Source organism: Oryzias latipes, chromosome 23 (assembly GCF_053564925.1).
Source record: "Oryzias latipes strain Hd-rR chromosome 23, Olatipes_Hd-rR_3.1".
NCBI lineage: Eukaryota > Metazoa > Chordata > Actinopteri > Beloniformes > Adrianichthyidae > Oryzias > Oryzias latipes.
Genome location: NC_136259.1, coordinates 21,771,608 through 21,785,443, shown reverse-complemented (window position 1 = coordinate 21,785,443; position 13,836 = coordinate 21,771,608). Strand labels below are relative to the sequence as shown.

General features: G+C 40.4%; 2 protein-coding genes across 23 annotated transcripts in view; one reads left to right on the top strand and one right to left on the bottom strand.

The window, feature by feature from the left end:
* Nucleotides 1-12,686, top strand: part of acss3 (acyl-CoA synthetase short chain family member 3) — an 83,880-nt gene extending 71,194 nt beyond the window's left edge. For 3 of the 4 annotated variants that reach the window (XM_023952413.2, XM_078941863.1, XM_023952411.2), the window contains 7 exons: nucleotides 8,700-8,795; nucleotides 8,913-8,976; nucleotides 9,895-9,976; nucleotides 10,112-10,234; nucleotides 10,311-10,410; nucleotides 10,485-10,660; nucleotides 12,417-12,686. In XM_023952413.2, coding sequence (XP_023808181.1) covers nucleotides 8,700-8,795; nucleotides 8,913-8,976; nucleotides 9,895-9,976; nucleotides 10,112-10,234; nucleotides 10,311-10,410; nucleotides 10,485-10,660; nucleotides 12,417-12,491 — 716 coding nt within the window. In that variant the 3' untranslated portion in view covers nucleotides 12,492-12,686. The remainder of the gene's footprint in view (nucleotides 1-8,699; nucleotides 8,796-8,912; nucleotides 8,977-9,894; nucleotides 9,977-10,111; nucleotides 10,235-10,310; nucleotides 10,411-10,484; nucleotides 10,661-12,416) is intronic. The other variant, XM_023952412.2, reaches the window with a different exon arrangement.
* The window catches only part of ppfia2 (PTPRF interacting protein alpha 2), a 153,989-nt gene continuing 152,728 nt past the window's right edge, over nucleotides 12,576-13,836 (bottom strand). For 17 of the 19 annotated variants that reach the window (XM_078941848.1, XM_078941849.1, XM_078941850.1 and 14 more), the window contains one exon: nucleotides 12,576-13,538. Coding sequence is in view for 7 of the 19 variants with exons in the window: in XM_078941849.1 (XP_078797975.1) it covers nucleotides 13,527-13,538 (12 nt within the window). In the remaining 12 variants the exon portion in view is untranslated. The remainder of the gene's footprint in view (nucleotides 13,539-13,836) is intronic. The other 2 variants (XM_023952410.2, XM_023952409.2) reach the window with 1 other exon arrangement.

Below are 13,836 nucleotides of genomic sequence, written 5' to 3'. Positions count from 1 at the left end.
CAGCAGTTTAGGATGAACTGAAAGAGGAGATGGTGCTACTTGAGGATACACTTTTTCCCCCTACCCTTCTAGCCGTTTTCTTAATATAAAACAGTTTAAAGAAGTGTTTACTTTTACACTTCTGTCCTTTTCAGTTCACCTGATAAGTACAGAATGTTCTTGTAGCATTTTTGCTCATGATGGACATATATGAATACAAATTAAACTTTCATTTCTGAGTTATTCTTTATTCCAATGGTTTTGAATCATAGAAACACATTACATTCATTAAAACATTTTTTTTGTGTGTGTCTGGTGACAGATGTGACTTCTACAATCAGGTTTGTGGAATGAGACGGCGCATTTGTGCTACCATGTTTTTTTTATTGGGAGCTTGTGCTTTGCCTTTTTTAACGAGGGAGGTGGATTTGGAAATCTTTCCAGCAAAATCTATCTTTTAGTTTTAAGACAAAAAGTCTTTGGATTTTATTGGAAAGTTAGGTGTTACATTTGTATGCACACACCGAGTTCCGAGCAAATGAGGAGAGCTGTTTAAGAGCCGATAAGAGAGGCTTCTAGGTAATGGAAAGAGGTTGGACTCCAAGTTAGATGGGAAATTTCTCATCTTTGTTCCTCCCCTGTTTTCTGTAGATGACATAAATAACCTTTTGCAGCTGCTAGGACGTTGCCACCAAATCATTTTGCTGTTTTCATCTTTCACTTTGAGGACTGATTGAGGACTTTCACTTCCGATTGAAGACTTTTCATTGGTTTGTTCTTACACCATGTGCATTAAATTAGTGTCTGAGGAAATGTCTTTCTTAATGTCAATTTTAATTTGGCTTTATTTCAGCTTCTTTTAAAGATGATGGTTTCTCTTAACTTGTAAACCGAGCTTCTATCTTAATATTTAAAAAGGAAATGTCAGCCATTCATGATAATTACATTTCCTTTTACAGTGGTGAACAAGTTCAAACCCATCTGATGCAACAAACACTACTAGGCTACATAAAGCTGAATTAAGATTTCTCATTTAGTCTCTCATAGTTCAGAGTTTTCTACTTCAAATAATACCAGAATAACCCCTTTTACGGAAAGGTTTCAATATTTTTTCCCTTGATTTGTTGATTCAGAAAATAGTGACACATTGATTGGGAAATATGTTCTATATGGAAGTTGATAGAAACTTTCTCTGCTATGAACATCTTAGAAATTCTTTATTTATTCTCCTCTATGGTATCTATCTTCTGTTCCCTCCTTCCTCCTGCATCGCTGCATAGGATGAAATTACACATTTGTCTCCATCCCGTTGCTGCTTAATTTTTCCTGTCTTTGAATATTCTCCCCTCTCAGGCGCTCTCTTCCCTGATGTAATCATTTCATCAATATTTCCAATTATGCAAAAATATTGCACAGATGATGATATCCTTGAGTTTCTTCTTTTTTTCTTTCTTTCTGTGCTAACGTCAGCCCTGACGGCAGCATCAGTTCCTCAGCCGCCCTTCAGTCAACATTACCTGGCTGTCAAGTCAGCTCTGCAGAATGAGTGGAAAAACAGGGTCATGCTGTGTGCTGTGAGGGCTGAGATTTCATTGATTTTTGAAAAGAAGTGTCAGGCTGGAGGATTTGTGAAGAGAAAAGGCGGTCAAGATCAAAACTTTCATGAACTCCAGCTATTTTCTATGCTCACCGGCAGACTTTGACTGTTCAGTGGCTCCTTCTTGGTGCCGACATATTGCTTTTTCTACTCCTCTGTGTTTGTCATCCAACTACCCCTTCTTTCCTCAACCCATTCATCACTTACACAGCACATCTCACTGGACAAACTCATGTTCAACAGGCCAGAGGAAGATTGATTTGCTTGTGTACCGAAGGAAAGAGACTGTGAAGGAGGCGGGGGAGGTTGTAATTGAAAAGGCAAAGGTTGGAAATAGAAGAGACTGAAACCAAGATGTGTGTACTGTACACAAGTAAAAGAGACAAAGTGACACAGCTTGACTAATTAGCAAATTATGTGTGTGTTCTTGACTGCAGCTAGCATATATTATCCTGTCTTTCGAGTCGCCAATTATCAAGACAGTGGGAGAGCATGAGCAGATGTTAAAACAGAATAGGTGCATTTTTAACTGAAAATCGTTCATTTTCTATCAGAAATGGTTTGGACTGTAGCTGACGAAATGAAACCAGGGGGGTCATTTGTTTAAATCTAATCTATAAAGTTTTGATATCCTAAGGAAAAAACCTGAAGTTTGGTTTCAGGTTTGACTATTTTTTGCCCGCTAAATAACTCCGTGAGGGCACCTGTGACTAAGGCCTTAGAGATGACCCATTGAAGTCATCTATGTAACAAACATTGCTGCACTTTTGATATGGTGGTTTGAATTTGAAGTATCAAATATCAATACTTAAAGAAGTTTTAACAAATATACACCTGCTCTAAGCCTTTATGGTTTTCACTTGTTGTATCGGAGTTGATGTGTGCATACAGGAAACTGCAGAAGATCAAGTTGCAGGTTGGATTATCGGAAATTAACTTGAATTTGGGTGAAATATTGAAAGAAATTGTGGGTTCAAAGTTTTAAGATCAATTTATTATTAGTCATATTGTAAGATATTCTCAGTTTTTCTCCATTGGCAGTTATTTGTTACAAAGTCTCTTGCAGGTTTCATTAAGAACCCACACACAGCACAGCAGTGGGGTCGTGCCGAAACCGCCGCAGGGGGCTGATTGTTCGCCAACCCTGGCTGCACTCATCAACTCTTTATACCATCAGTCAGTGGGCGATGCTAACGGTGAGGGGAGGCGTTTACTCGTTTTGGCTGTGGGATCTGTTACAGCCCCACTATTCTGTTCTTGAATCCAGAGGTTGGGGCTGTGTGGCGCGCCCCTGCAGGGTGGGCCAGCCACCAGTCCTTGGGGACGGCCCAAAGCAATCCTAGTAACCAAAAGAGTTGTACTTTAGGTCCAGATGGACTATGGCACGGCCCAACTGCTGTGCTGTAAAAAGGCCCTAAGGCACCAAAAAAGATCCATTCATCCATGATATATTACCCTGAAGCTAAAACTTATTCATCTGGACTTGAAGCTTTATAACTAAATTGTTGGAGCTCTCCTATAAGTCTCTTGATAGTCTTTTATTAGAGTGTAGCAGCATTGAAAACTTGGGGCCTTATTTATTTAGGCCTATTTTTGTACACACTTTTCCAGCTGGTTTAAGAAACATAAAAATATGCCAGTTTTCAATTTGATGCTGAACCGTGTTTGAGGCTTCGCAAGGTCTTCCACAGCAGATCGTGAGATGTTAACTAGACAATGTCATAGGCATGTGTGGATAATGTCATAGACTAAATACTACTAAATGAGGCACTTATGTATTAATTTGTGTCACTACACGTGATTTATAACTTAAGGAATATAGGGAGACATTTTGTAATTATGCTAAATCCAATTTATCATATTGCAATTGCTCAAGAACGTCAGAGCTATAAATCCAAAGTAGTGACAGTGTGTGATACACAGTAAATAGATGCTGTGAATAAACAAAAGCATGATGTTAAACGTTTTAATTTTGTTCCAGTTTAAAGATTAAAAGGAATAGAAAAACTGAACATTGACATAAAAAATTACATTTGAAAATGTATATTCAAATGCATCTTGGCCCACACAATTAATAGATGTTTCTCTTTAAAGTCTGACTCCGATCATCTTTTGAAAATCATTCCCAGTGGTCATTTCATTATGATAATGCCATTTCTAGCCAAAATCAATGAACCTGAGTCTAGGACATATTTTCTGCAGGGCAACAGGAGTTTTTTAGAAATTCATCTCCGAGTTGTGGGCTGGACTGTTGGTGCAAAGTAAGATTGCCCTCATTTCCCATCATCCCTTCGTTTTTACCTTCTCTCCCGCTAGCTTACAGCAGCTCACACCACCAACCTATCATTACCGGTGCAACAAAAGTGTTGGAGCTCTCCAGCTGTAGCTCAGAGGAGGAAAACAAAGATGTACATAGATCTGGTCGTTTAAAGGCGGGTCTATCGGAATGGAGCTTGAGGCCCAACAATAGTAGCACCTATTTTGCTGCTACAGTTTTTTCTTTCCAATGGGGCTGTTTCGTCTTTTTCTGATTCACAACAATTTAAATAAAGAAACAATCAGAAATGCAATTTTAGGTTTCATTTCCTATGTATTTGCCCTCCATCATGAGAAAAATGCCACAAGAACATGTTAAAAACACCAAAAGCACAATTTTTGGAGTTTAGAGTTGGTCTTTAGCCAGCTGGTCCTATAGGGGGATAACAGAAGACTTAAATGTAGTCCACCTAAACCAGAGCTCAGAGACTATTGGTTTAAATGAAAGTGTCTGGCTCATACAATACCTACACTGTTTGAGGAAAACGTTAAGGGATCCTCTTGTGAGAAGGACTTATGTAAATTTTAAAACTAATGGTTTGATGCAGTTTGATAAGATTGGAAAGGTCTTTGCTTCATGTTTGATTTATTCCAGGGAAGTCTGTTGCGTCTCCCTGCTCGACTGTAAAATATGCAGTCTATTTTCATCTGAGCCCGAAGTCTACTGGCTGACTGTTAATCTCTGCCACTGAGCCCTGACTCTTGCTGTAAACAGCAAGATTTAAACAGCACACTCATCCTGACACGGTCCAGTAGTTGTGTCAAAGTCCCATCGACAGTTAGGAGGGATTCTGACACAATTCTCACAGCATCCTGTAGGGGTTAGACTCCCTGACGCGCTGGACCTGCTTCTTTATTCAAAGTGGATTGAGCATTGCTACTATGATTACTATTGATAAAGTGTTTATTAGATCAATAAGCAATCTGTTCTTTCAGAAAGTTCTGCGACTTTCTTTTCATTAAAAGTTCTCTAATTCATGCTTTCTCAAACAGTTTGAACCAAAGTTTTATTGATCTATATCTAAAGACTGGAGGCGGCACAGTGCTTCTGTCCTTAGTAAGGATTTTATGACAGAACATTTGTAACGTCACTGGACAGAAGTCCAGCTGACAAGAAACCACATACGTCTACTGAGCTCATGGTCCTCAAACGGGCTAAATTCGGCTTCTGCGACCTTCTAGCTGCCATTTAGGCTCGTTCCTCAATGGCTGAAACCCAGCAGGAGCCATGAAACCCCAATCCTCCCTATAGATGTAGGGATAGATAGATGGATAAGACTTCATTGATCCCCGGAGGGACATTAGATCATGAAGAACTTCGGATGTACTAAAAACTATGCGATTGTTAAGGTATGTATAATAAAATAAATAAAACCGACCATAAACTACAGTATATACAGGGTAAAACTATACAAATGGAACAAAATAATCCTAAAATGGGAAAGAACTAAACCAAGTGCTGTTCAAAGAAAGTGATAAAAACACAACAGCAGTCAGTCATCTATGTGATGTCAGTGCGGTAACATTGGGTTTTGCATTGAGGGTGCAGTGGTCTGTGGGTAAAGTAGTTCCCCAACATCCCCACTGTCTCGCAAGAGGGGGGGGCTTTGCTAACATCCGCCACTCTTTCACAAGGTACTCTGTTTCCATGTCGAGTCCAGGATGGAGCTAGCCCGTCATCAGTTTGTCCAACTTCTTTAACCCCACTACTCCATCAGATCACAGCATAGAGAGAGACTGATGTAACTACAGTGCCATAAACATTTCTAAGCAGTGTCCTACACTCTCTAAAGGACCTCAGTCTTCTCAGGATTTAGAGGCGACTCTTAATGTATTAGCAGAGAAGCGCTCTTATGTGAACAGCACCAACTGACTCCTTGCCCAGTTTGCAGGGTTGGGGGAAGATGAAAAAATGGAAAAATCTGTACGATACGCCTGTTTCTCACCTACTTTACTCTTACTTACCCTCGCAGGTTGCATCAGTGTTGTCTAGCAGTATTCCTGTAGGAAGAAATGTGCATGAACATTTTCGCTCAATGGGCTCACCGATCGGCCTACGACCTTTATGCCTCATACAGGTTTGCCCACTTTTGGCCCGCAAAATCACAACTACCGGTGAGGGGAGTTGTGATTAAGGCTTTGCCTGTGCGCATTCACCCATGCATAATGTACGTGCGTACAACTTACATTAGTCTTACAAATACTTCAGAAAGCACTTACAACACAAATGACAATGGTACGTTCCATTTTTATGATGTCCCCTAAGCTGGCCGAATGAACCTCAAGGGGAAATGCAACTGTGCTCCCTTTAAAGGGTCTATATCATGCAAAATCAGCTTTTTTAAAGCTTTTAATTGTAATAAAATGTTCATTCCACAATATAAACAATCCCAAAGCTGTATTTTGATTAATTCATGCATCTCTGAACATTACTCTAAAACCCTGCTCTCTGAGCACCAGCCATTCCCAACCCACAAAAACGAGCGGTTTCTGACACTGTGATGGGAACCAGGGAGAACAGCCCCTTCCAGGAAGAGTTTGCACTGTCAGCACCACCCCCAGGCTAATACTCACACCCACTTTCTCTTCGGAGCTAGTGGTGATCGTCTATATGAACAATACGCACATCTATCTTTGCAAAAGTTCAGATGTAGTTTATTTTTGTTGGCGAAAAACAGACACGCTGCTGAGGACGGATCTAGATTGACGTCATGAAATGGGCGGCACCCACAAGGAGCGAAAGGTGGTGCCTTAGAAATCGAGTTGTTTACTTCCAGCTAGGAAAATGAGCTGCAAAAATATAAAATATTTAATTAAAAAATGGTTCTTTAGTGTGCCGATTGATTGATAGTTTACTCTGAAAGGCTTAAGAAAAGCAAGATTTAGGCTCTCTGAGATGCGGCCGTACGGGTCAACATGGGTGTATTCGGACTGGAAGAACCGTTTAATCTGGCCCCAGTCCGCTATATTTGGACCACCTCTAAAGAGGATCTGAAAATCTGTTCCAGATTATCTGGGGAATTGAACTCTGGTTCACTTTAAGTGAACAAAATGTGTCCAGTCTGAATACACCCTAAGGCTTTACCAAAGTGTTCTTGTTCAGATGGGTAGAATTTGTTGATGTTGGAGTGAAATCAGTGAAGGTCTGTGATCTTCTAGGTTAGCAGAGTTTCATGTGAGTTTAAACTTCTCAGTGAATGGAATTGACTAAGTCCAAGTTGTAATTGACTTCCAAAAGTTTTCAGTAACCATGGTCTTATTTTGGATTAGTAAACGACAACAGCACTTGGGGTTGACAGAGAACTCTGACTCGCCATCCCTGATAAAGTTCTGAATCTGAGTCAGGAGCCCAAGTGACTCAGGAAGCGAGCAGCTCTGTCTGGAAATCAGAGGAGCTCTGACGCTTCTTCAACCATCCCCACGCAGGTTTGGCTAATTACCTTAAAATGTCCTAAGAAATGTACTGTAGGTGTGTTGGCACGCTCGATGCTGAGCTTTGAAAACTTCATAGAGTTTCTAACCTTTTATTAATAAAAAGTGTTGCCACCTGCAAGCCCACATCCTCTTTAACATGTCTGACCCTCCTCCACCATCAGCAGCACTTTGCGTCTTTGAAGTTTGTTGTGCTGTGGTGGAAAAATAATATTTCACACATTTAATAATTTCTAACAGCAGGGTAATTTCCAGCATCCTATCCTAGTAGATGAATAAACTCCTGTGCTCATTTTGAACACAAAATCATTCAAATATATGATTTTTTTTCCCTCCCAGCTTCATCCTTCTTGCAACATCTCAGGAGTTTTGCAGCTCAGGTGTGAACCCCTGCAGGGACCTGTTGCCTGGGCTTTTCCTCCAGGTCTTAATAAGCATCCTGCTTTTTGCATGCATGTCTTGCATGTTAGATTTGGCTGTTGTGCAGTCTGGAGTGTGAAAGGAATCGACTGGGTTTTCCTGGTTGCTTTAAACAGCTTCTTATTGGGGCTGGAAAAGTCCTTCACGGGGAGCATGAGTCACCAAAAGCCTGGAATTTACACTGCATGCCCAAGGAGGGAAATGATGGATGCTCCGTATTCCTTTAATTCTCCTCTTTTTGAAGATTCAAGTACTTTTACCTGCAGCTCCCACACACATTTCCTTAAAGAAACGGGGCTCCGCATGACTTATCTGTGTGGCTGAGCCTGTAGAATCGGTGTCAATAGAGTAGATAGTCGGGGTGGTAAGCCACCAGTGAAACAATCAGCGCCTTAAAAAACCTACCTACCTGCATCAGACATATAATAACACAGTTTACCATAGGTTCTTGTGGGATAAATTTAAGCATAAACTGCTGTGATAGAATCTATTTAGTGAGATTTACTGAATTTAGGATGGAAGGAAACGCTGCGACTGGACAGTGAGATGGAGATCAGATGTGTTGAACACAGTAGACGTTAGCGAGCGCGAGCATCTGTGTGTGATGTAATCTTCCCGCTGAGCTGGATTGATTCTGTTTTTGCTCTGCTGGGTGGGCGAGCAGGCCTGCCAGGCGAGCCGTTGCTGGAGATGGAGCACATTTGCTGGGTTTAGCTGACCAGCCTGTAGGAGCTCCCCGTAGTTCTGTGTAATTCAGGTTAACGCTGCCTCAAAGAAGCAGCACAAAGCCACACGGGTTTCTTTCAGAAAGACGCTCTCAAAAGGCCACGCCAGCTATGAAATAGCTTCTGAGCTGTTGCATTATGGGGGTAACCCAGAGAGCTTGTGGGTTTTAGAGAAAACCTACTGCTGGATTAGATGAGAATTTTAATGGATTCATTTGTCTTTTCGTCAGAAACCGGTTCTGCCATTACAGCCTCCTTTATGGGTCTGGGAGGCTCACTTACGCCACCTGCAGGCCAGGCTGGGAAACCCGTTCCAGGTTACAATGGTAAATATTTTTTATTTTATTATTTTATTCTTATTCTTATTTTTTTAAATGAGAAAAACCAGCAGTTGCAGACATAAATAATTATTCAGCACTAGTATTGTGTTGTTGTTTTTTTAGTGACAGTCATTGATGACCAAATGCAGGAGGTGAAGCCGAGAACTCTGGGAAATATTGTGGTGAGGTAGGTGACACAAGCAGCTTCTTGACCTTTAAAAAGAATCATGGGAGATTTATATTAAGGGGGGGGGGGGGGGGGGTTCTAATGAGAGTTATATGCAAACATACACAAGTGTTAAAAAGAAAAAAAACTGATGGAAAAAAGGAGTTTCTAGTCGTTGAGTTTGAAATTAGTTAATTAATGAATTAGTTAATAATTACTTAATACATGAGTTTTAAAGTGTTTCTTTACAAAACTAACAAGCAAACAAATTAAGTTATTACCTTATTTTCCTTTTTGCTGAATTGAAAAGCATTGGCTGCTGGGGTGAAAGAAAGAGAATAATGTGGATTTGTGTTGCAATACTGTATAATTAATCTGGGTTTATTCCATTCTTTTTTTTTTTTTTATAGAAACTCAATTCAAAATGTTAATTTTTGTCTTAAAAAAAAAAGATTCCATGCAAAATCTAAATTGAGTAACATTTCAGGTAATAAAGATATCTTGTAAACAAAGAGTAAGGAAAGTTCCAAACAGGAATTACCTGCTGGCTCCAAGAATTCTAAAAAGAAATAAACAGCTATTACTCATCATTATGTTTGTCAGAACAACCATTCTGGATTTGCTACCTGTTTTTTTAATGTTCTTTAGAATTCTATTTTTTATTTTCATGATGTTTTTCCAGTACAGCAAGTTATTCGAAAAGTTTGATTGACAGGTTTTGCGTAGCCTGCTTTCTTGTGGTAGGGGTGTGGACTTCCAACAAGCTCACTCCTGATTGGCAAGAGTGGTTGCCATGGAGACACTTACTCAGGCTGACTCACAATCCCTCACATGAAAGATTTCTTGCTCCAACATGGCAATGTCCATTTCATAAAAAAATGACTTGACAGGTTGGTTTATTGTTGTTATTGATTTTTTGTTTTGTTTTTAATGTTGTAGGCTGCCTTTACCCCCTGGAGCAGCGCTGTCGCTGTGGGAGAACAAGAGTTTGTTCAAGAAACTTTACTTCTCTAAGTTCCCTGTAAGCTTTCATGATCATAACTAGACTTGTTCTGATAAGATTTAGGGGAAGTTGAAGGTTGCCCCCTGGTGTGGATATCTGGAATTGCTAAAGTTGTTTGCTGAAAATATAATCGTGTAATTTGTGATCCCTGAGGGATACTATGACACCATGGATGCAGGTTTTCTGGACGAAGACGGCTTCCTCTACATTATGTCCCGGTCTGATGATGTCATCAACGTAGCAGGTCACAGGTTATCAGCAGGAGCTTTGGAGGAGGTGCGCGGGCTGTGCATGGAGACGCGGCTCAGAGGGAACCCGGCTTTGCTCACTTGGGGATCTGTTTTGTCTGCAGTCGGTGCTGCTCCATTCTGCAGTGGGAGACTGCGCAGTCGTGGGTCTGGAGGACTCCCTGAAGGGTCACATTCCTTTAGCGCTGTGTGTGCTTAAAAATGGTGAGGATGGGGGAGTCGCCCTGCTGGCCCTTTCCTCATGATTCAATCTAAAAGTGATGGTTTTCGCTACTCAGAGGTGCGGGACACTGAGGAGAAAGTGAGGACAGAGATTGTGAAGCTGGTGAGGGACACCGTTGGGCCTGTGGCTGCCTTTAAGAACGTTCTTTTCGTTCAAGGACTTCCAAAGACTCGCTCCGGAAAAATTCCCCGCTCTTCCTTATCCAACCTGATCAACGGCAAACCCTATAAGGTAAAGCAGCCGTTCCAGTGGTGTGTATAAATGCATTCTCTTCTTTCCTTCTAGACTGTTTGATGGGTTCTATAACCCTGCACTTATTTTTCAACAAAGGTTTGACCTTTGAGGTTTTAACCCTTGTGCTATCTTAGGCACTTTTACATTGGGAGATGGGTCATATAGACCCACTAGACAGTGCTCTGAACCTTTTTTCTTCAATGATTTGTGATCTTCACTGGTGTCCATGGATTACATGAAATCTTTCCACCTTTATCCACCTTTGTCATGGTAGGGAGAACACGTCAATGTAAGGGTGGGGTCATCTAAGACAGAAGAGTGCATCAAGTGTGTAGTGAGGAGTTTTATTGCCCTAAAACATCTAAAATTATCGAAAAAGAAGTTGACTTCTTCGTGGATTTTATCTGACGTGGGCCATTTTTAACACCCGCAATAAATGAGGGAACACTGTCTTATTCGGCATTATTTAATTATAATATTCTTCTGTTTACCAAGGCAAATAATAATTTGGTTTACTCCATATTCCAATAGGGGGTGGATGCCGGTCATTCCCAGCTGACTTTCCTTCTCTGTGCACGGGAGAACAAACGTTACTCTCTCAGTGAATGTAGCATTCCAACACAGAGCTGAAGACAGACATGGAATCCACCCAGTACATTTTGTTGGAGCAGAAGGAAGAAAAAAAACTAAATGCCATATAGTCCTACCCCATTTACAGTACAAATTACGCTCCAAGAATAAACTGAGATCAGGAAAATTCTGCAACTTAGTAATCTAATTTTAACAATAATTACTAGGGGTGTAGCAAATCATTTTCTTTGATTTGATTCATATCATAATATCTGGTTGCCAATATGATTCACAGACGACGTTGATTCATGATGAACGATCCGATTCACTGACCTAAAATGATTCCAGGACTTCTTTAGCCAAAACTTCAACCAGTGTGACTCAGAGAGAAATACCTGCTACTGAACAGTGCAGGGGAAGTTTTCCAGATTCCTTGAATTTCTTCAAGATAATCAAGTCTAAAATAAATATGTATACAAACAAACAAGTAAACAAGAATGAATGGCAAAGCCATTCACATTTTAGTTTCCTAAAGTTCAGCCCACTGTTGTTTTTCCACATCCAAATAATTATGACAACATTCTACCACACCGTAAGGTTACGCCTTTGCTAAATTCAGAGTATTTCCACACATTGGACTGAAATGAAGGCTGGATCAGTTTTTGCTGTCTTCACCTGTGCGTTGTCTGCGGTGATTCTATTGTTTATACATTATAGTAAAATAAACCTACCGTGTCTCAATCCAAATGGTATTTTCCAATATCAATTTCATCTTTTTTTCTCCTAGTGTAATAGTCCATTTGATTCACAACTTGCCTCAGACAGATCAATCTGATTGGATCACAAGACTAGAAATTAATTCACCTATCAAGTCGGTGAATCGTTACAGGCCTAATTTTTGTACTTTTCTCTTGTTAAAAAACCTTCATATAAAAACAAGTCCAGTTTTATAGAATAAAAACAACGATCTGATAGCAATCAAAGATTTAGGTCAAAGTGTCAAACTGAATAGATCCTGTGCAGGAGACATAGCAGAGAAGACTGACAATAGTCTTCAGCCAATCAGGATGCAGAACACAATGCCCTGCAAAAATCAGCGAAAGGTCAACGGTGTTTTCGGGAAGGACCACCATAAACTTTACTGTGAAAAATGTGAAATCCTTCTCTGTGGTTTTCTTTCTAGGTCACTCCAACCATTGAGGATCCAGAAGTGTTCAAAGACATCGAGAGACAAGTAGGCAAATTTCAGAGAAGTTAGCCTGGAAGGATTTTCGGGTCGGCTCGTCTAACGAGAAAAATCAAAGACTGATTCCATCATAGGACTTCACAAATGACCAATCGCTAAAAGCTTTTCTGTTTTTTATTGACAATGAAAATTTGTTTGCTCACCACATATTTTTAGACCAAAGTACAAGAAGTAATAAATAAAAAAAAAGAATAAATGGAAACAAAATGATTCCTTGTTCGTGCAAAGTGACGATGTAAAAACAAACGAAAGACTGTCCTGGACTGGAAATAACTCAAAGACAGATGGCAGGACTGGAAAATGTAAGTCACCTCACTTCAACATGATCAGATACACTTCACTATGAGCTACAGCAGTCTGTCTTTCAGTTATTTCATCTGTGAGGGGGTGGGAGAGAAGGCCAGCTTGGCTGTAAGTGTACTTTGTGTCTCCTGACAGTTCAACAAATGACGGCGGACTGCTTTTATTGTTTTGTTCTCCGAGAGGAAGTTTGTGCAACAGCGCCTCTTGTGTTGTCCTTGGCTGCGTCGACTCGTCCTCTTCAACTCCTTTTTTTTGTTGTTTTGTTTCATGAAAATGAAGTTTGCCTGTGCTTCAATGAGGCACCACTAGAGGGCAGCTTTTCACACGACATCCACGACTCTACTAACTAAAATGAAAAAATAAAACCATATACAAAATGATCTGGAGGAACAGGGTAATATAGTTTAAAGAGCAGCATATATTCATCTATGGTCCACTAAATGGGGTGGAAGGGACTATTTTTTTTTGCACAATTTTTTTAAATACATTTATGTGTGTATATATTAAAAATGGCATATTTATATTATTTTACAGATAACCTACACATCTCCTGTAGAAGAAATACACAGTACATTATGCTTTGACAAGTTACTGTACATGTAAAAGGTAGAAATGGTGACACAGGGGGGCAGCCTGCAGGACAGTTTAGCACCGGCGCCTGGTGCAGGGCGAGAGGAGAGGGCGGGGCTTCTTGGCAGTGCATGTCATCAGATTGTTATGATCCTCGGCGGGTCCGGCTCCCCTTCAGAACTGTAACTGCACAGTAAAATAGACAGTTTGTTAATGAACGCAGGTGCATGGAGGTCACTTTCACACTGCTCTGGTTGGTACCTCACACTTTGGTGGGAGGAATCAACTTTTGATCTATTTTCAGGCGTTTCCAGTGGTCTTTTAATGATAGTTATGCCGTTTTTAGCCAAAATAAAATAAAAATCATATTTTTTAAGACAATGTTTCTGCAGAGCGGCAGGAGTTCATCAGAAAATCCCGTCCTATGCTACGTTCACATCACATCACAACACGCGTTTGAGTGACCAATGAAAGTCGATGCAAA